Source organism: Musa acuminata, chromosome BXJ3-3, assembly GCF_036884655.1.
Source record: "Musa acuminata AAA Group cultivar baxijiao chromosome BXJ3-3, Cavendish_Baxijiao_AAA, whole genome shotgun sequence".
Classification (NCBI taxonomy): Eukaryota; Viridiplantae; Streptophyta; class Magnoliopsida; order Zingiberales; family Musaceae; genus Musa; species Musa acuminata.
The window spans coordinates 1565452-1585952 of NC_088351.1; the positions used below are offsets into that span (position 1 = coordinate 1565452).

Here is a 20501-nt window from a genome sequence, read left to right on the forward strand (position 1 = left end):
ACATGATCCCACAACACACACATCTCCCGCAGAACAGGAATCAAAAGGAGTCCCTCCTCCAAAACAAAATAACTTGGAAGCTCTCAATTTGGTTGGAGTGGAAAAGAAAGTGGAATTGCTTCTCCATCATACTTGCTGTTGATGCACAGAACTCTTAAGGACAACTGCAAATAACACCAAGGCCCCAGAAGTGTTAGCTAAACATGTTGATCAGGCCTTTTGCTTCTCATAACTGGGAGGGAAAAAAGAAAACAAAAATCCACACACACGACCTACATAAAATTGGAGCATATTCTAGTCAACCTAACCCATACCTCTTCCACAATTATGAGAACTAGATAAGCCATCTCTCAACACTAAGACCACGGATTCACAAATTAATAAAGTAGACTATCCATTAGAAAATAGTAATGTATTTATTAGATGTCAATGCAATTCTAAGATCATTTTTCCATGTCAAACAGCCACACGACAATCTTAAAGCAACAACACAAAAAAAAGAAATCCAAGAAACTAAGAAGGAAAAAAAAAACTATATACAAGCGGATATAAATCCAAGCTTTTCCATTCCAATCTCTAGCATGTGATGAGGCCCGAAAGATCAGTTACCCAAATGTAAATAAATTGGATTGCTACAGAACAAAATGTGCTGTCCGGAATTCCATAAGCAGCTAGGTGCCTAAAATCTCAATCTGCAGTTTCTTTGCGATGGGGCTAACCACAACTGAAGACATGGCACAGGGCAATATAAAAGCTGCAGTTATTTGAAAGATCTAAAACAGTGGCCACAGGTAACCAAGAGATATCAATCCTTCTTTTCTGTGCTCTCATTTTCTCAAATTGTACATCAGAGACTGGAAAGCTTCCCGTATCTTAGTACCATGCCTCTCTCACTGCCTGGGATGCTTGGTGCAAACTCTGAAGCCCACGACCCAATGACGCAATCATCGGAATAGAGGGCAATGCCTCAGCAGCACACTCAATCCCATCTCCATAAGCCAGAAGTGCAGAGCAAGCAACCATGCTGCTACCGAAGGTAGCCAATGACGCAAACCTCACTGGCCGGACACCCCTCCTCCTCATAATCTCGTAGAATGATGTCCTCATAGCCAACAAGCTTGTTCTCTCAGCTGATGCTATCATAGTGTGTGTCATAGCACGAATTTTTTCAGCTGATGCTGTGAACTTCAAGGTGGAGGTCTTGGCTCCAGCACTTGTAAGCCCATGTGTAAGAAAATGTGATGAGCCAAGGATATTACCAAGTCCAATAGTAGCTGTCCTTTGCAACTGTGCCAAGCTGAGTTTCAAAATAGCAGGAATTTTGTATGTTGCAAGCTTAACAATTGTAGATGCAGGAACAACTTTTGATAGTGATGATGCACCAAGAACTGCTGTAGCTCCTGCGCCAATTGTTACCACAGGCCTTTCTGCTAAAAGGCCCTTTCTTTTCATGTTCTCAACTACCTTTTCATCATTTGCATCAGGATCATCATCATGATATTTCGTAAAACATGTATCAGTTGACTCTGCAACATTGAGGGGTACAGATGTATTCCAGTGCCTCCTGAGACCAGCCAAGCAACCCGCATCAACTATGGCCACCACAGATCCAAACTTCTTTGCTTGGCTCCTAAGAGCTTGCACAAAAAGAACATGGGATTTCTCTTCAGAAGGGAGCTCAAAAAACTCTATTTCTGTTGAGTTGCTTTTTTTTGTTCTTTCCATCGGAAAACGGGCAGAATTGTTTAAAGCTATCCTTAAACCCTCGACTGCAATCCTGAAAATATATACACTGGATAAAGTTTGAGTATTAACTGGCTTTCCATCGTTGATATCAGCAAGCATTCTCTGAACAGAAACCAGAGCTTTTCCGATTGATGGAAGTTCAATGAATATGTCATGTAGATCTGTGAGTAAAGGATAAAAAGATTGTGCAAACAGAGGCACTTTATAATTAAAATTTGGCTCATCTTTTACAGGTACCACTTTGGATTTTGGGTCAGGTTGAACTTCTTTTGAGATTATTAGATCAAGAAATGGAATCACTGACTTAATCATCTCTGACTTAAGTGTGTCATCTACACAGATTCTTTTCGAACTTGAGCAGAGAGCTGAAGTAACTTTTCCAGGAAGCAAGCCACTTGTTTGTATGTGCAACCCTGAGCCCTGACCTCCATCTTTATCATTGTCTTGATTAGTTCCAGCATATCCTTTGTCATATGGTGACTCAAGTAATATAAAATGTGAATCTGTGTCTTCTGCAGCTCTCTTTGCAGCCAAGAAATGGCCATAAAACCCAACTCCAAATATCTCTTGTAAGACCTGACACCCAGCAAAACTTTCATAATGATCTTTGTTGATTTTTTCTATGAAACATCTTTTAAGCACCCCAAATGATGAAGTTGGCACATTGTCTACTCGATCATTTTTTAAGCACTTCTCCTCTGTTCGGATATCAGCCAATACTGACGGAGAAATCTGAGCAACCACAACTTTCGGCTGAACTTCTTTGATCAGATACTCTGCATCCAAGGCAGATTGCAGTGATAGGTTCTGAGCAGCTAATATATACACTATCGAGTCAGAGTCTGGTTCACGGAGAGCAAAAACAAACTGCTTTGTTTTATCTGGGATCGAAAGCTTGCAAACTAGTTGGGCTGAAATTCTCAAATCATCAGCTTTAAATATCGAAAATGGCCAGAGATTTTGCAAATAGGAGAATATTGCTGATGCCATGTGATTGTGAGGAACATCATAAATTACAGAATTCTCAAACCACTAAACTGGAAAGTGACATTTTCAGCAAAAAGCCTGCAAAAGAATTAAATCCACGAATAAATCAATTAAATTGCAACATCATTCCAACCATACTTCATTGACCATCACATGAGATGAAAAAATATGACACAACGTCTTCAAACTAAATGTAAGGATAAGTGTATGTCAATCATGGTATGAACATAGCTCACATATAGATCAAATATTAGCATTTCTTTATAATGTTATAAAAATTGCTACTGGCTCATCTACATAGACAGCCCAATGCATGTGACTCTTGTCAATGTTACCCTGTGAAGGGTCAATATGCAGCCTTACGCCTGTAGGCAAAGATAATTTTATCATTCTAACACAGATCAACCTCGTAACAAGTGAGCAAGGTTCTGTGGCATCAAAGTTCCCTCTCTTTACGTCCATATTCATTTCCTTTTTGTAAGAGAATATCCACTTCTGAACCATAAATTATATTTATGTTTGCCAAATCGATGCGACTAAGAACATGGTATTAGCAAATATCAGTGTTGAATCTAAACACTAGGATCAGTCTCATACCTTCATGTTAAACAATTTACAGCAAGAAAAAAAAAAAAAGGTGAAATTTAAACATCAATGAATAAACTACGGGATAACAAAAACCTGATAAAAAAAAAAAGGTAGTGGTTTAAAACCATTGAGAACAAGTAATCAACCCAACTGAGACAGATGGAAGACATTATCTTGTTAAACACTTGGCCTTAGGTTCTGTTTCTACGTGACACAGAAGGGATGGAATTGGGCGAAGCTTGAAACAAAATTTAGGTTCATGTCCAATCAGAAAACTACTGCTGAAAGAAAACCCAGTAGAAGAACGCTGTAACTCCTACACGTAGGAAGGGTTAGGAGACAAGAAAAAGGGGAGAACTTTTAAGCCTAATGAATCAAACACTGACCAATACTTGCCAATCGGATTACGCTCGGATCCAAACAGCAAAGGAAAGATATAAGAAAGGCATTAGACAAACAACGATACCACAAAATGTTACGCGATGAAACAAGATAACCACGGAACACGAAATATCACTAGAAAAAGATTGAATTCGACTCAAGAGAACAGAGATCATACTATTAAGCATCAGAGACCAGGGGCTGGACAATGAATCACGCCGGCGACGTCGAATCTATCGGCAAATAGGGTTTTGATCGGATCCGATCGACGCCGTCGAAGGAGGAAGAGAAAGGCGTTCTTCTCCGAGGCGAAGGCTTTCACGATGGTTCGGCGATTCCTCCTTAAACCGGCAATGAACAGGTCGGGTATGAATCATCCATCAGGTCCGACCCACTATCAAATTATTTTATTTAAGTATTTACTTTACAACAACTATTACCAATAGCCCTTATAGCTCAGTGGTAGAGCGTCAGTCTTGTAAACTGAAGGTCCGTAGTTCGATCCTGCGTGAGGGCAATAATATTATTAGCAGCTTTTTGATATTAAATCTAATATTATCTTTCCCACTCTACTGCAGTGTGGGGAAGATGTCATTTGTATGTTCGAGTGTTGGATGCATGACTTGGTTTTGGTAGCGGCAGCTCAGACCCATCGCGAACAGTCCCCATCAGCTATGGCTTAGTTAGTAAACACGGAATTGGATCTCAACTATAAATAATATATATTGTCTCGATTCAACATCAGCGAGTAATGGGATCTCAAGTTCATATCAGTTTCCATCATTTTCCGAATTCATAAGTGAAATCTCACAATGAATTCGCTCGCGATGAGACCGCATTAAGAATCGGAGAGTCAAAATCTAAATCAAATGACGCACATCTTAGATAGTAATAATAGGAATAACTATGTTTATATACATAGTTATCAGGGCATCTTTTCTACTGCGTTGTGACCGAGTCTGTTACGGTTCTCTCATTGAACCGTAGCGGAGTTATCAAGGCACGCTTTCCACTATTTCGTGACTGAATCACCCCGGGAATATTCCCGGGTTGACATGTACTCTCATGTGCCAGCTATAACTACACGGCACGAGCCAGCTCAGGCTCTTTCAGACGACCACGTCACCCGAGAAAATTACTCGGGTTGGTTCGATCAAGCTCGGGAAAACAACAGAAGGAGGACTCTCCGAAAAGACCATCCGCTGCTTTCTTTTACGGAGTCGCCGACCCCGCTTGACCCGTTAAGAAAAAGGACGCAAACGTCCCGAGCACGCTGTACGCGCACATCGAATGCAATGTGGTGCGATGATGATATAAAGCAGTCGTCGGCCTCGATGGCCACCCCGCTTTCCTCCCGTTGCGGGTTCCCTCGCCACCTCTCTTTCCCTCTCCTCCTCTTCTTCTCCTTTGCTTCGCCTCCAAGACAGATTCGACCGATAAATCGTATAAAAGGAGAAGAATTGCGGGGTTTGGATTTGGTTTTTGGTCGTACGTATCTCATCTCTTCCTCTTCGTTTGCAGTTTGTATTTCCGGTAATGTGGGATCGACCGATAGGGTTTTCCTTTTCCCTTTTCACTTTCCTCATTCTTTCTCGATTTGAGCTTACAAGGGTCCCGATCTTAAGAGGGATTTGCAGCCGTGGTGTCGGGTTGTGCAATTGGCTTCATGATTCTTGAATCTCGTTTGGGATTTTTGTTCTTTCTGTTGGATTTAGATTGGTTTCCTTGGGGATCCGTTGTTGATCAGTGCTATTCTGTATCAATTTGGGCTTCTGAGTTACTTGTCGTTTCTGTGATTTTTCTCGTGATTAAGCGTCTCAGGGCGGAAGTCTTTTTACATGAAATTGCTTACATTAAGCTTCGTTAGCTTAAAATTGATCTGCCTGTCGGAATTACGGCAAAAGTTATCCGCCTTCGACGTTGTCTGGAAACCCAAATCTTTAAGAACTACACAAGTTCCTGGAAGTTTGGACCTTTTAACCACTAGTCCGGCTATTTCACCATCATTTTCTATTATATATGTTAAGCAACCATATATGTTTTAAGGGTGCAAGTATAGACATTGAATTTTGTTAAGTTTCTTCTCCATGCTGGTGTATAATTTTCTTTACTATCGTTGTCTTAGTGAATTAAAGTTTTCTTACAGTAGGTCAGAGTGCATCATATTACAGTAATATGCCACTTCTGGATGTTTTTTGGTGATGCCATTGAACAGCAACAACAAAATCTTTTACATGTCTTGATCTAAATGAATCTTGTTATCTTATGTTCATCTGGCAGTTCATTGAACTTAATTGTTTTTGGAAGGAGTAATGGTATTTTTGTACTTTAATTAAAATTCTCAGTGGTGATTGGGTTCTCTTTTACAGGTTTTCTTGGATCTTCAGAAACCTTTTTCTTGCTAGAGTTATTTCCCTCTTTTGACTATGACCTGATGAGTGGAGCAACTGAGGCTAATAATGATGGATGTGGGTTCTACACTTCTAAGAATGGCTACTGAGACCGGGGTTTCAGGATTTGGGATTTTTGTCTGGCTTATCACTGCTGGATCATTTGCACTTCTAGCTGTTGTTTATGCATTCCTGAAGTTTCAGAGGCAGGCATCGCTGAACTGGGTTAAAGCTGCAGCTAGAGAAAAAAAGAAAGCATGGGAAAATCTAAAATGTCCAACATCTCCCCATGTATGGACAGAAGACAATTCTCATAGTGGTCAACCATCTGCATGTTGTGTCTGTTTATATTCATTCGTATCCCCACAAACTTTTGGAGACGATAGGACATGTGATGTTCCCATCCACCGGTGCTCTGTTTGTGGTGTTGCAGCTCATTTTCATTGTTCTGGGTATGCCACAAATGACTGCAAACATGTAGCACAAGCTGGTGCATCTCGCTTGCTGCATCATTGGTCAGAGAGATGGGTGGATTTGGATGAGAACTCTGAGCTGTCCTGTTTTTGTTATTACTGTGATGAACCCTGTGGTATACCTTTCCTTGGTGCTTCTCCTGTATGGCGCTGCTTGTGGTGTCAGTGTCTTATACATGTCGATTGTCATGCCAAGTTACTAAAAGAGACTGGTAATGTTTGTGATCTGGGCCCTCTTAGAAGGCTTATCCTTTCTCCTCTTTCTGTGAAAGAAATGGGTGGAAAACAGGGAAATAGTGGCATGTTGAATTCTATCAAGGAAGAGATCATTGCTTCATCAGTGAAGGGTCGCATGAGGCGGCGACGGAACCGAAGTAAATATGGGAGCAATCATTCAGCTTCCTTTGGAGTTTCTATTAATAAATTGCAGAATGCGGTGGAGGAAAACTTGTTACTTGAACCAATGCTTAGAAGTCTTGCTGGATGGAGCAAATCTAATGAAAAGAACAACAGTACATTGGCAAGTTTTAGAATCACTAGAAATGGTCACCACCAGAAAAACAAGGAAACTGTTGCTGCTAATGGAATAGACTACTATAATCTGGTGGATCTGCCACAAGATGCTAGGCCACTTCTTGTTTTTATTAACGGCAAGAGTGGAGCTCAGAATGGAACTTCTCTGAGGAGGAGATTGAACATGTTATTAAATCCTGTACAGGTCAGTGTCCTTTATGTTGCTTTTTGGTCATAATATATATTTTCTCTCCATTCACCATATGATTTTAATTGGGTCAGTGATATTTTAGTGCGAGCATTTATGCCCTGTTTATGAGTTTGTTTTCCTGTTTTATGCTCTTAATTTTTTGTTCTACCTATTGTTACAAATTGTGTGCAGCAAGCACATTATGTTTAAGGGTCTTCATGTAGGATAGCAGACATTAGGCACTACAAGCACAAAATGATCCAATAATATAAACCCAAATTTATCATAGCAAAGATCCAAATATGAAAGGTTCATATAAAGTTGAGGACACAAGTTCCCCAGAAAATAGATTATAGATATGTTATATGACATCAAAATATCAAAACTTAACATGATATCCACTTGTAGATTCTGCATGAGAGTGAGTGGGCGAGAAATAGTGTGGACAAGGGAACTAGAGAGACTGCAGGCAAGGGAGAGCACATGGAGGAGAGAAACATTGTGGACTAGTGCATATGGTAGGATTGGGATAGATGTTTCACAATCATCTTTTGCCAGGTAAATAGGACTTGACAATAGGTCAAATATAAAGTGTAAATCATTTTATCATGATATTGGTCTATATCAATCTTATATTAAAATGACTATTGGAAAAAAAAATGGCTATTGGACTTGAAGCACATGCTAGAATTTGTAGCATAATGGTCAATACAAGAGCTGCTGGTCTGCCATGGCCTATTATAGTAGGCTGGTAGCTATAAGATCAAATAACATTACGACATTGCTACATACATACCAAGTTCATAAGCCACCATTGCTACCACAGCAGAAATCACTACAGTCACTTTTTAGAACAAGGCATTTTTTTGTAGTGGATATAAGCGGATAAATATTCTTTTTTATTCTAATTACTCATGGACACTCATATTTTATATGTTGGCCAATTTAAAGTTGTTTGAATCAAATACTCATTTATAAGATTTTATCCATCGTATGTATATTTGTTCTAGTCTTTTGAGCATACTGTTATAGTTCTTCCTAACTTGAATTAGTATATATAGTCCAATGAGTATTTGAATTAAAATTTTGCTGATTATAAAATTTACCTTTTCAGGTCTTTGAATTAAGTGCTACACAGGGACCTGAAGTTGGATTAAAGTTGTTCCGTAATATCCAATACTTTAGGATTCTTGTCTGTGGTGGAGATGGTACTGTAGCCTGGGTTCTCGATGCAATTGAGAAGGAAAACTTTGAATCTCCACCTCCTGTTGCAATACTTCCCCTTGGCACAGGGAATGACTTGTCCCGAGTTTTACAATGGGGAGGAGGCTTTTCTTCAGTTGAAGGACAAGGTGGTTTGAGAGCTCTTCTTCAACATATTGACCATGCAGCAGTTACGATGCTAGATCGTTGGAGTGTCACAATTAATGAACACAATTCGGAGCAAAGTGAAAATGCAAAGCAAACAAAGTTTATGACAAACTATTTAGGTATTTTTGCTTACACTGCTGGCCGCTTCTATCAGCACTTGAGTTTACTCTAAAGCATATTGAACTCTTATCTGCATCCCCTTCTACCCTTCTCAAATAGGCATTGGGTGTGATGCAAAGGTAGCATATGACTTTCACATGACTCGGGAAGAAAGACCCGACAAGTTCTATAGCCAGGTAATTCAATAGTTTACTTCAGATATATTGGGGTACTCTATTTTTCTAATTTTGTCTAATAATGTTTCTATGGGGGGTTTATCATTTTACTGCTTGACTTTGCTTCAGTGTTATATTTGTCTAATACCAACAAAATCACCTGTTTGAAACAGAAGACTCCTTTAGTAATGAACTCTAGTTTCTTCCTCTTCTTCTCTTCTTTTCTTGTTTTCCAATGAGCAACTGTATCTGCTCTTTCTGATCAAGGCATGGCTTTATCATAGTTACAAATTTACAATGCTTTTTCAAGTACGAGACAGTACCTTTATGTTTAAAGAATACATCTGACAAATCAATAGGTCTTCTTTCTTTTGTTGCCAACCAAATGATAGATGACATCCCAGAACCATAGCTCCTGACTGTGTTGACATTGCATGTAGGAGTTCTTTTTGAGTTGGAGCTAGTGTCTATTTCACCTTAACAGACAGATTCCCTGTATACTAGATCAGCTTTTGTGTCAAGACATGTCACTGTGAAAGATTAAAATCATTTGTCTTCTGCTCATAAAGTGATAATCTACACTTTATTTTTGGGTTCTATGCATATAGAGGTGAGAACAAAGAGGGGATTATGCCATGAAAACCGTAGGGTATTGTTTGAGCACTTGCAGTATAAACTCGTGCTTAGCCTTCCAGTTGAAAGAGCATAATTAAGAGGAAGAAGAAAGATTTTCTTATGGTGAGCTGTGTGCTTTTCAATGGAATTTCTTGAAATGGCCTATTTCGTTATATAACCTGTGGCCAGTATCTAATTATGCTACTAAAATATGCTATTCCATATCTGAGCAATAACCTATTCTACAGTTTGTGAACAAATTGCGATATGCCAAAGAAGGCGCCAAAGACATCATGGACAGAGCTTGTGCTGATTTACCATGGCAAGTTAAGCTTGAAGTCGATGGTCACGAGGTTGAAATCCCAGAGGTTAAATCATACTCCTGTTTGCTAGCTGTCCATACAATCATCTTTTAGAGTCTGTCTTATTTTATATATATTTTTACCCAGGATGCGGAAGGTGTGCTTGTGTTAAATATCAGTAGCTACATGGGAGGAGTGGACCTTTGGCAAAATGACTACGAGCATGATGATGATTTTGACATGCAATCAATGCATGATAAGACACTTGAAGTTGTATGCATATCCGGGACTTGGCACCTTGGGAAACTTCAGGTTTTATTCCTTCTCTTCTGATTACAAGAAACTAATGTTCTTTTTTAGGTGCAACTCCTAAGTAAATTTGGAGAAAACTAAATGTCACATAATATTTCTCCTCTTTTTAATTTCAAACAGCTGTCTTTTTGCTACAGGAAAGAGAAGCGTTGTAGAAATTTATTAGGTTTATATTTTATCTAAGCATACATGCAGACAAACATTTTTTATAGGTTATCATCAACAAATTTGACCTGTTCAGTGGTAAACAGGTCGGACTTTCGCAGGCCCAAAGGTTGGCCCAAGGAAAAGTAATAAGGTTACACGTCCACAGTCCATTTCCTGTTCAGATCGATGGAGAACCATGGATCCAGCAACCTGGTTGCCTTGAAATAACGCATCATGGCCAGGTAGTTTTTCTTCTCATGTATACCTTCAGCCTGTTGATAATATATCTAACAGTAAACTTGGAAAAATGTATACCATGTGGAGTCTCATATTATTAGCTAGTCCTTTGGTTTTTCCTATTAAGATGTGTCATTCCTTTTGTGAATGGGAGACTTTTTTCCATCTTGTGTAACCCTTACGCATTAGAATCTTTGTTGCTTTCCAATTTGAGAGTGCAATTGTGGTAATACTTGTCTCCATCAAGCTGGTAATTGAAAACAGCAAACACTAGATAATATATATGATTATAAACGGAGCTATCAAACTGATCCGTAGGTCTTTCTTAACTGTTATTCCAGTTCCAGTGTATCTTGGAAACATTTAGTTGCAATTGATCTGAGTATTTACTGATCAATTTTATATAAAACGAAGCAATTAACTGCTGTTACAGGTGTTCATGTTGAGGAGGGCGTCTGAGGAGCCTACTGGGCATGCTGCAGCTATAATGACAGAAGTGCTTGTAAATGCTGAATGCAGCGGCCTTATCAACAGTGCCCAGAAGAGATTGCTTCTCCAGCAAATGGCACTTCGGCTATCCTCCTGACCCACCATAAATCGACTCTCTCATATCAGCTTGTTGTTAATGATATAGGAGATCGAGAAAACGTTTTATCTTTCTGACATATGAAGATACTTCTGCTTGAAGGATGTGCACTTTGAGAAGGTTTTGCACTTGCCGTGTGAAAATTTCCTTCTACAACCCTTTCTTACACTTGTCGGCCACATAGTTCAGAGAAAAAAAAAAACCTACGAAGAGAATGATGTAAATTCATTTCATTTCAGAGTTTGTAGAGTTTTACTTGATGGGAGTGACGAAGTTGAAAGATGCCAAATTTTGTAATCAGAGAGACATCATATGAGTTGGATATATAGAAAGAAAAAAAGAAGTGCATATTTTTTTTACGACCTCAAATTGTTGGGAATATTACTTCTGTGTTGTGTTCTTTTCTTTTCTTGTATTGGCTGTGGGTGGTTGTTGCCGTATCCTATGTTTAAGAGAAAGAATTATATTTAATTGGAGAAGATAATCCAGAGTTAACACGATATCCTTCTGTATAAAAATTATAATTATATTATTATTATATGAAAAAATTTAATATCAAATAGTGATGTGTTAAATTTATGATGAATATCTTTTGATATTATTTAGAAAATATTTATTAGGTATATCATCATCGGAGCCCAAAAATATAACGATATTAATATGTAAAGAGAATTAGACTCTCATTCTCTTCTCTTCTTGTTACTATGAACGATAAAGAGGATATTTATTAGGTATATCATCATCGGACATGATTACTATGAACGATAAAGAGGATATAAGAAAAGATTTATACATCTTTTAATAACTAATTGTTTCATTCCTATGAAGATCGTCTAGCAAGGAATCATTTCATAATTGAATTTTCTTTTTATTTATTGATAATCGTAATCAAAATTCAATCAAATCTATAATATATCATATTTAATTAAATATGATCACATAATCTAGCATTCTTCCACTCGAACCATAAATTAATAAGGTATAAAAAATTTAAAATAAAAATAAATAAAATCAAAATTTATTTAAAAACAATTTTACTTAATTAGATTTTAAAACTTTTAAAAAAGATATTTTATACATAATATGAATTTTATAAAATATATCAATAAGTCTAATAAACATAATATCATATTAAGTTTAACTATCAATACGAGTCATAACGGTTGCATGTCACTGATGTAATAATTCATTTTATGTTTCATAATACTGTTAATCCTTCCTAATATATTCCAAAATGATCACTATAATTTATCTTGTTAAGATAATCTTATTACATATATTCAATCATAATATATACATATATAAATATGAATATGATAGTAGAATTAAATAACTTTAAATATGCAAATAAGAATGTCAACTATAACGTTTACTCAAATATATATCATCATATCTTTTATGAGTTGCTCATAAATTCAATCATAAGAATATATTCTTTTAAACACATGTAAATTCTAAATGAATGGATTAGCAATCAATATAGTAAAACTCAAGTTTTTAATTAATATTAATTTTTTTTTAACACTTTCTCTAACCATCGAGTACTTTATATCACAATACTTACTATTCTTAAAAAAGAAATTTCTACGATATATCACAAAGTATATTCGATAATTTGGTAATTGAGTCTAACCACACTAAGTCCTACGATAAAAGTTCGTAGTCATATATAAAATTTCGTAGTCATAAAATCTACAATAAATTTATCACCCCTATCATATTTGATAAAATATTTTTCTCCACTAAAATAATAAATATGGAATGACCACTAAAATAATGTAAACATATATAAAGAGTCTATGAAACTATGTTTCATTCTAATATTTAATTATAGAATTATTATAAACTCAAGATTCATATTCATTTTATATGTACCATGATAAAAAGAAATAATATAGAATTATAGGAACATAATATCAGATGAATCATTTGTATCGACTATTATCGTTCTCGTCTTAAAATGATTTTCTATAACGATGAATAATATTTAAAGTTTTAATATATTCAAAATCTTAATAGGTAAAAGACTCTAATAAATTATATATATATATATATATATATATAATTTTTAAAACTTTGATATATTCTCATCATGGGATGGCACGACCATGATATCACATCTCAACTTTCGGACTTAGATTATGACAGAGGAAGATGATTCCATCACCACCAATCATCTGCTACGTAGTGAGTCATGTCAGTGTATCTAAACAGGTAGCAAAAAAAAGTGCTCCGATTAGATATATTACAAGCGGGCAACCATCGCTCCATGGTAGAGACAATGGCTTCCTTCGTCGTGAGTTTCGACTCATCATCTTTCGTCACCCCCGACGAGGCCCAAAAACCTTCAATGAGCTCCCCATCTCCCCTCGCTCGCTCTTCTAAAACCTCAACATCAACCTTGTTGGGTTTCAGATGACCATAAAAGTGTTAGGAATCCTAAGTTACATTATCTCAATAGATCAAAAAGACAAACCAATTCATTTCCGTGAAAAAAGGTATTCTCATTCCTGGTTGGTCATTATCTCCAATGTTTAGGATACATACTCTAATCATCTTTCTTTTCTGAGAATAGAACCAAACAAAGTACCAATGTGTCTGTGTTCTTCCATAGACTCCAACACTGATGGATGATTTTGACTTGTACCCTATAATTAAGAGCTTGTGCAGCAGCAGCAGCATGACATTCTACACCTGCTGTAACTGTCAAAAATAAAATGACGAGACATCCCAAAAATATACTAAACACTAATACTGCAGTATTGTAATAAGCAGCAGATTCAACTTGGCTTGGTACATACTGCAATGGGGGTTATAGAAAGCACATTCAACTTAGGTCGATGGAAAATTTTAGAACGGGAGCTATGCAGCCCGGACAAGGTTGGGTATATCACAAGCCCAAACCTACTCTGATGAACAATCTTCCTATATAAACCCTCCTCATCTTACTACCATTAAAATTGTTTCAGACATCCTCAGGTGAAATCATCGATGCAACTCTCTACGCTTCGCACAGGACAAGAAAAGAGCAACAGGATATCCATAGCTAACGGGCTAAAAGCAAAGCCTTCTGATGTTCCTTGATTCCAGGCCTTACTGGCTAGTTTAGTTACCTGTATGCGGCACGGGAGACAGTTGGAGCTTGCAGAAAGAAGGTAGGCAGGTGATGCTCCAAGATTGCCATTAGCTCTCTAGTCTGGCTGTTCTTGCTCACAGGCCTTCCGCTGACCCTATGAGCAGCCTCCACAAGCTGCCCTCTTAGTTTCTGCGGCAGCAGCTGCCCACCAGCCTCCAGACACTCCCTATATAATGGAAGGTATGCTATGGCCGTCACCAGGGGCTGCGGCAGGTCTTTCAGATGGATGGGTGAACTGCCCCTTCTAAAAATCCTCATGATATTTACAAAGTGGTCTTGCCCGAAACGCAAGCCCTCAGCAAAAGCAGCCTCAGACCAATGCTCCTTCAGAAAAGCTCTCAGGTCAGATGCCACAGACTCATCACTGGACCTCGCCATGTTGTCAGCCACAGCATATGTTGCTGCAGGATCACCAAGGAAGTCGCTGCGAAGAAGGAACACAACACCATCTAGAGACCCGCTGCTCCTTTCCCCTGCTGCTTTTAGGATCTCAATGCTGAGGGCAGCAAGGACATGCTGCGGGATGTGTGGTAGAAGGTAAGCTGCAATACCGACCTGGCTGCTAGAGGCAGCAGCAGTAAGGGCAAGGCATAGCTCCATGTCCTTACATCCCCGAGTTACAAACCATTCAACTACCTGCATGCAGCCCCTCTCTGCAGCTCGCATCAAAGGACCTAGGAAAGCCCCGGCATTCCCTTCTTCAACCAAGCACTCCATGGTTCCAATTTTAGAGTAGTGAGAAGCAAAACCCAGGGCAAGATCAACATCAACATCCAAGCTGTTCCTTTGAGCAATCTGAGGGAAAAAAGTAGAAGCATTTGTTACTTAATGATAAAACTGCTCAATGTAGAAGCATTTGTTGCTTAATATTTTAAATGGATCATCAAGCACACTTTCTTCCATGGTGGATATTGCACATGAAAAGAAGGATATGGATAATGACTGTAAAAGAAAGAGATGGACAAAGACAGAATATGATGTAGATGTGCCATTTACAATTATAACAGAGAAAACACATAAAACTATTGCATAAATGCGAGTCACTGAAAAATGTTTTGAGCACAATTAAGCACGAAGCTCTTCTATGAAAACACTTGAAAGTTTTTTTGATAAACTGAATCAGCTCTTAAAGGTTATGCGATTCACTAGAGCCAGTTGGATCCCTCAAGAAAAGGAAGGAATCTGCAACCAGAAGAATATGCCTTTACACCTCCAATCAAAATCCTGACCAACTAAAACATAAGTAACCATCATCATGCAACCAAATTATATGATACAGGAGAACCAAAACATAAAATGTGATATACATTTTAATAACTTAAGCAGCATGCTAATATTGAAAAGCACTGCTAGCTCAATAATGTCATGTGCCAACAGATATTTACAAGGATGTCTTATATCAAAACACTGTTACAGCAAGAAGCACATAAGCCAGCCAAAAGCCAAGAACTTTTCATGTATGCTAGCTAGAGTACAAACACATAAACTAAAATAAAATTGGAAAAATATGTAAAGGAAGTGAAGGCGCTAGAGAATGTTGGTCGTCCTCCTGTTTTATACTGGTCATTAAAAGAAATTGTGAAAAATACTATTATCTTCGTCCATGTGCATGTCTAGGCTGCACTTCCTACTTTCATCTGTTTCATCAATATGATATGCTGAACTACTTCAAAGAGTGCAGGTATCATAAGCATCTATTTAACATAAAAGGCACCATCTTCCAATTTCATATGGACCATTTAGCCATGACAGTCCTACTTTGAACAGGTGTCTGCAGATATTCTTGCATATTATTTCAATTGTTAGAGCATAATTCAGCACAATGAAACAACAAAGTTTATGAACAAACAAGATCAAGGAACAAAATTCTGAGCCATGATCACAAAATTCAAATAGCTAATTGAGAATATGCTGCCTTGAAAACTTAAATAAAGGATATTGCAATTTGCAAAATATTTAAGGGATACCTATGATATTCCCAACACTGCAAGCCAAAAAGTTTAGTGTGCTCATATCATTCTCACACCAATGAAGGCGCTACGTCTGTAAATAATTTAGGGAGTGGCACCATGACATAAATGCCATGCTTTGGTCATATAGCACAAAAAATGTGATGGAAATTGCTTCTCCTAACTGGCTTTCTCTAGTTCAAGAGAAAGGACTCCGGAAAATTAATTTCAAGCAACACTGGAAAAAAAATACTTAGAACCACAGAAAAGTTAAAGATCTGTTTTAATTTGGGTTTTGCAGGATCCTTTTACTTGTAGGATTCTAATATACAAATCCTAATTAGACTATGCAACATCTAAGGACTGCGATACTCTTTACAATTAGTTGCTGTCCACATGTTAAAAGCCAGAACTGAAGGTACTTTGCCAATCCCTATGGAGTGGTGATCAAGAGTAGTCTGATCCCTTTTCTGATGAGGATCAAGAGTTGATGACCCTTTCATACTGGAACAAGACTTGCTAGTCCCTGTCTGATCAGAACATTCACAGTGTCACAGTAAGTGGGACATGTCAAAGTTGTTTGTGGAAGAGTGTGCAAACATGCTCTGTAACACTGCCTTCCAATTTCCTCAAATATTGTATCACATGCTCAATTGCCCGCATATTGTTGATACGTTCCTTCACGTGTCAGTAGACATGTATGTTGCATCACCTTAACCAAGGTGATTGTCAACAAATGTGACAACCAAGAAAGGTAGACAAAAAAGGAAACAAATATAACTACCAACCACGAGGAACTAGAAAGAAAGGACTGGCTGGAAGGGAGTGAATCTGAGGAGAACATTAAGCAGGAGAAATGCATCTCCAATTTCTTGTTTTAGGTGCTATAAAAGCATTGAATTAATCAAACATTATGAGCAAAACAGGCTATAAAGTGTCCTATTTTAAGGGTCAGGTCGTTAACATAAAGTAGCAAACCTTGATAAAATTACCATCATTTTATATCATCATCGTCCAAGCCTTTTAATGTCAACACAGGCTTAGGTATAAAGCAGAATTGTAAATCAAGAAGTTACTATGAGATTTTTACTTTATAGAAAAATATCAGCTAGTTCTCAACATATCCCAGTGAAATCAAGAGGCACTTCTTGGGCACTTGCCTCGGCACTCAAGCGTGGCAAGGCCTGAGCGCCTCAATTCAGGTTTGAGTGAGCACCTTTAATTGGGTGCCACTTAAGCATGTGCTTCGGCCCAACCACCGAGTGGCCTAGGCACTCGCCTTGGCCAAATCGATTTGATTGAGCTTGAGTTGAACCCAAATTAATTGACTCGATTCAACAGAGCCAGATAATCTAACTTAATCGCCCCCCTGCCTAACCCACTTAGACCCCTTTCTTTAACCTATTCCTCATCTTCCCAATGTGTGTGCAAGGTTGTTGGTCTCCTCTTCTTGGCACATGTGCAAGGTGGTGACCAGTGGCCAACATTCGTGTGTAAGGCAGCCCACCAGTGCCTCCCCTCTCGTGAATGGTGGTACCTTCTCCTCTTTCCTCTCTCTATCCCTTCCACTCCATCTCTCCATCACTCTCCCCCTCCAAGCTGCGCGGTCCTCAACTCCTCGTGCCCCCTCGCATGCTGTTCCCTCCTCCACCTCCATCGCTCTCCCCCTCCTAGCCACTGCCCTCGAGCTCACGCCCATCCCCACAAACCCCCCCCCCCCCCTCCCCTCCCTTTTCTCTGCTTCTTCCCAACAAAGCTGCTGCTTGTGAGCTCTCCACCTCTCCTGCATCTTCCCGACAGCACCTCCACCCTTTGTGACAGATAGCTACAATAGAAGTTAAAGCATCTTAAGAAAATGCACTTTAATTCCATTCTAGAAGTAAATTGATACCTGTAGTAATATCCGTACAAGTTCTGTACTCCCAAATCTTGATGCTTCAAGAAAGCATTGGTTTACATTATCTGCCCCGCCTTCCACAAGCATTCCCAATAATCCTTGTATTGCAGTTGCTGATGTGCCAGATGCCCAACCAGGTTCAAATGAGCTAGAGAAGAGAGTAAGAGGGAAGCATGCCGCATCAAAAGCCTCAGTAAAATCCTTTCCGGAAAGATGGTTGCCAGCAATATCCAAAAATGTCTTAAAGGCTGACAATTGAAGTTGGACTTCAACAATTGTGCTGTGATTTCTTCTACCCTTGTTCTCCTGGCAACGACAATGAATTCCGATGCACTTCAAAGCCCATTCTGTGAACTTCTGGACCTTGGCACCAGCTTCTGCCTTCAAAACCTCATCACTATGACATTCTTGTAGACGTTCATGCAACCTGATAAAGAAGGATCAAGAGGACACAAATTTCATCATCCATGGAACATCAACAATACAGTGTTTCCTACTATAGGAGAACGAAAAATAGCAACCCACAATAAAAATTCCACCAATGTAAATGCACAAATTCTTCAGAAGTTTCCATGAGCAATCGAAAGAGATTTTGCAAAGAACAACTACTCATGTCCAAGGATCGGAATCGGGATTGTTGGAGACTTGGAGCGTTACCTCTGGGCCATGATGCCCACAGTATCAGCCAAACTCATTGTTCTGCTTTGACATGCAGAAACACATGAAGCCAGAAATGATGTCCTGAGGGCTGCCCTCGTGAACTCATTCGCTCCATTGGCAACAATCTTCTTGATAAGCCCAGTAATAATATTCAGTTCCTGTCGACTCGTCAGGAACCATATAGAATCCAATGCTATGCACAGCATATCATTAAGTGTTTGTGGATCTGCCAACTGAATCAGGTTCTCAGCTAGCTCTGAATCCTGGGAACTCACTACTCTCTGAAACAGGTGGCCCAGCTCGATCCTGTCCTGCCTACTGAGTTTCTTCTCTTGCTTCCATTTGTCCTTACTTCTGACCTCAGACTCCTCCATCAAAACAGAGGCTCTTGATCTGATCTTCTTGGAGCCACAGCCATAATCTTTTGAGATCAGAGCGTCCTTTGTCAGGAGAGGAGCCTCCCTCGAAAAGACCACGGTGCTTCCCTCACCCTTCTCACTCCCGACATTGTGGTGGTCATTCATGCAACTGAGAACATCATTCTCATCTATTTCCATCTCCGAACACAAAACATCCTCTGCTTGATTATCTTTCACCAAATGCACAAGATCCATCTCCTCAACCATGATCTTATTCTCGCCCACCGTTTCTTCAACACTAACAATATTATCTACTCCCTTTTGAACAAAAAAACCAACTATTTGCAACCGAATCACTCTATCCAGCTCTTTCGATCACATCAACCATTTCCATAAGCAGCAGCATCGAATCAAAGCCTTATAAGAAAACAACCAAAAGGACAATTTCCGAACCAAAATCCCCCTTTAAGTACCGCAAATTCCACCTTCCATGAATCACGTTCCGGTCAATAACGAAACAAAACCACCAGAAACAGGATCAACTACAAAGAGAAAGACGTAGATGATCAGGCAGCACCAGCAGCTTCTTCAAACCCTAGACACTCCCCATATCTGAGACGGCACCTAAAAATAAGAATACAAAATTAAGTGAGGACCTGAAACAAGAATCCGATTCATCACAGCAACTATTAACCTAAAAAAGTAATCTTTACGACGACAGAATCCGCGACCATACTAGCGAGAACTAAAGCCAACAAGAAACCTATTGGTAACCAAGAATCGATGGAGAAAAGGGGGGAATCAGGGCCCGAAACAACGATCCAATTCACCACAACCACCAAAGAACCGGAAATTCTAATCGAGAAAGGATTTCTACGATAGAACATACCAGCGAGGAAGGAAAACCAATAAAGAAAAAACGATTTTTAACGCAGGAACGAGGGAGAAAAGGGGGCAGACGCAGCAGAAAATGATTTAGGGGGTACTCATAATGGAACAAAAGAAGAAAGATGCATGAAACCGAGAGAAAGAGGGGCAAAAGGAGCAACCTTTAAAAGTATGAGTCTGAACAACGAGGAGGAGGAGGAGAAGAAGGCAAAGAGAAAGCTTTTGTTTTCTTTATATACCATTTTGTGACCACTCGAAATGAGAGCTGAGGAGGAGGGAAAGTGGACAGAAAAAAAAAAAAATTATATATATATTTATTAGCTAATAATAACAATAAAAGTGAGAATGGGGGAGTGAAAATAATATATATTTATTATACATATCTTGTTATATTCTTTCTTTTAATTTTCCTCTGATAATGATAGAGAAGAGAGAGAAGTATGATTGATGTTGTTTGTATGTGTGAGAAATGTTATTAGTTCACTTTTTATAAAAGCCC

General features: G+C 38.7%; 3 protein-coding genes and 1 non-coding gene across 6 annotated transcripts; 2 read left to right on the forward strand and 2 right to left on the reverse strand.

Annotated features, from left to right (window-relative positions):
* Positions 1–397: 397 nt before the first annotated feature.
* Positions 398–4032, reverse strand: LOC103977093 (uncharacterized). The gene is made up of 2 exons (XM_018824131.2): positions 3881–4032; positions 398–2811 (listed from the first exon to the last, which is right to left on the reverse strand). Exon 2 carries the CDS (start codon positions 2734–2736, stop codon positions 874–876), a length of 1863 nt encoding a protein of 620 aa, XP_018679676.2. The 5' UTR covers positions 2737–2811; positions 3881–4032; the 3' UTR covers positions 398–873.
* A 115-nt stretch (positions 4033–4147) lies between these two features.
* TRNAT-UGU (transfer RNA threonine (anticodon UGU)) lies at positions 4148–4219 on the forward strand. The gene has a single exon. It is a non-coding gene; the product is annotated as a tRNA-Thr (tRNA).
* A 748-nt stretch (positions 4220–4967) lies between these two features.
* LOC103977092 (diacylglycerol kinase 2) lies at positions 4968–11560 on the forward strand. Of its 2 annotated transcripts, none has more exons than XM_009392513.3 (8): positions 4968–5190; positions 6072–7283; positions 8383–8758; positions 8859–8935; positions 9778–9897; positions 9979–10143; positions 10395–10532; positions 10961–11560. In XM_009392513.3, exons 2-8 carry the CDS (start codon positions 6162–6164, stop codon positions 11111–11113), a joined length of 2151 nt encoding a protein of 716 aa, XP_009390788.2. In that variant the 5' UTR covers positions 4968–5190; positions 6072–6161; the 3' UTR covers positions 11114–11560. The 2 variants fall into 2 exon arrangements, with proteins under 2 accessions (XP_009390788.2, XP_009390787.2); XM_009392512.3 differs by having other exon boundaries at positions 5094–5235.
* Positions 11561–13855: 2295 nt separating this feature from the next.
* LOC135633020 (ankyrin repeat protein SKIP35-like) lies at positions 13856–20281 on the reverse strand. Of its 2 annotated transcripts, none has more exons than XM_065142029.1 (4): positions 20164–20281; positions 18753–19738; positions 18090–18522; positions 13856–15044 (listed from the first exon to the last, which is right to left on the reverse strand). In XM_065142029.1, exons 2-4 carry the CDS (start codon positions 19379–19381, stop codon positions 14223–14225), a joined length of 1884 nt encoding a protein of 627 aa, XP_064998101.1. In that variant the 5' UTR covers positions 19382–19738; positions 20164–20281; the 3' UTR covers positions 13856–14222. The 2 variants fall into 2 exon arrangements, with proteins under 2 accessions (XP_064998101.1, XP_064998102.1); XM_065142030.1 differs by lacking the exon at positions 20164–20281 and adding an exon at positions 20004–20142.
* Between the last annotated feature and the right edge of the window lie 220 nt (positions 20282–20501).

Excerpts from the sequence above, each read along its gene's own strand:
- LOC103977093 (XM_018824131.2), bottom strand. The coding sequence starts at position 2,736 with ATGGCATCAGCAATATTCTCCTATTTGCAAAATCTCTGGCCATTTTCG.
- LOC103977092 (XM_009392513.3), top strand. The coding sequence starts at position 6,162 with ATGATGGATGTGGGTTCTACACTTCTAAGAATGGCTACTGAGACCGGG. Across the intron at positions 8,936-9,777 it reads CCGACAAGTTCTATAGCCAG|TTTGTGAACAAATTGCGATA; the intron begins GTAATTCAATAG and ends CCTATTCTACAG. Across the intron at positions 10,533-10,960 it reads AAATAACGCATCATGGCCAG|GTGTTCATGTTGAGGAGGGC; the intron begins GTAGTTTTTCTT and ends CTGCTGTTACAG.
- LOC135633020 (XM_065142029.1), bottom strand. The coding sequence starts at position 19,381 with ATGGTTGAGGAGATGGATCTTGTGCATTTGGTGAAAGATAATCAAGCA. Across the intron at positions 18,523-18,752 it reads GTGGGCATCATGGCCCAGAG|GTTGCATGAACGTCTACAAG; the intron begins GTAACGCTCCAA and ends CTTCTTTATCAG. Across the intron at positions 15,045-18,089 it reads TTGTACGGATATTACTACAG|ATTGCTCAAAGGAACAGCTT; the intron begins GTATCAATTTAC and ends TTTTTCCCTCAG.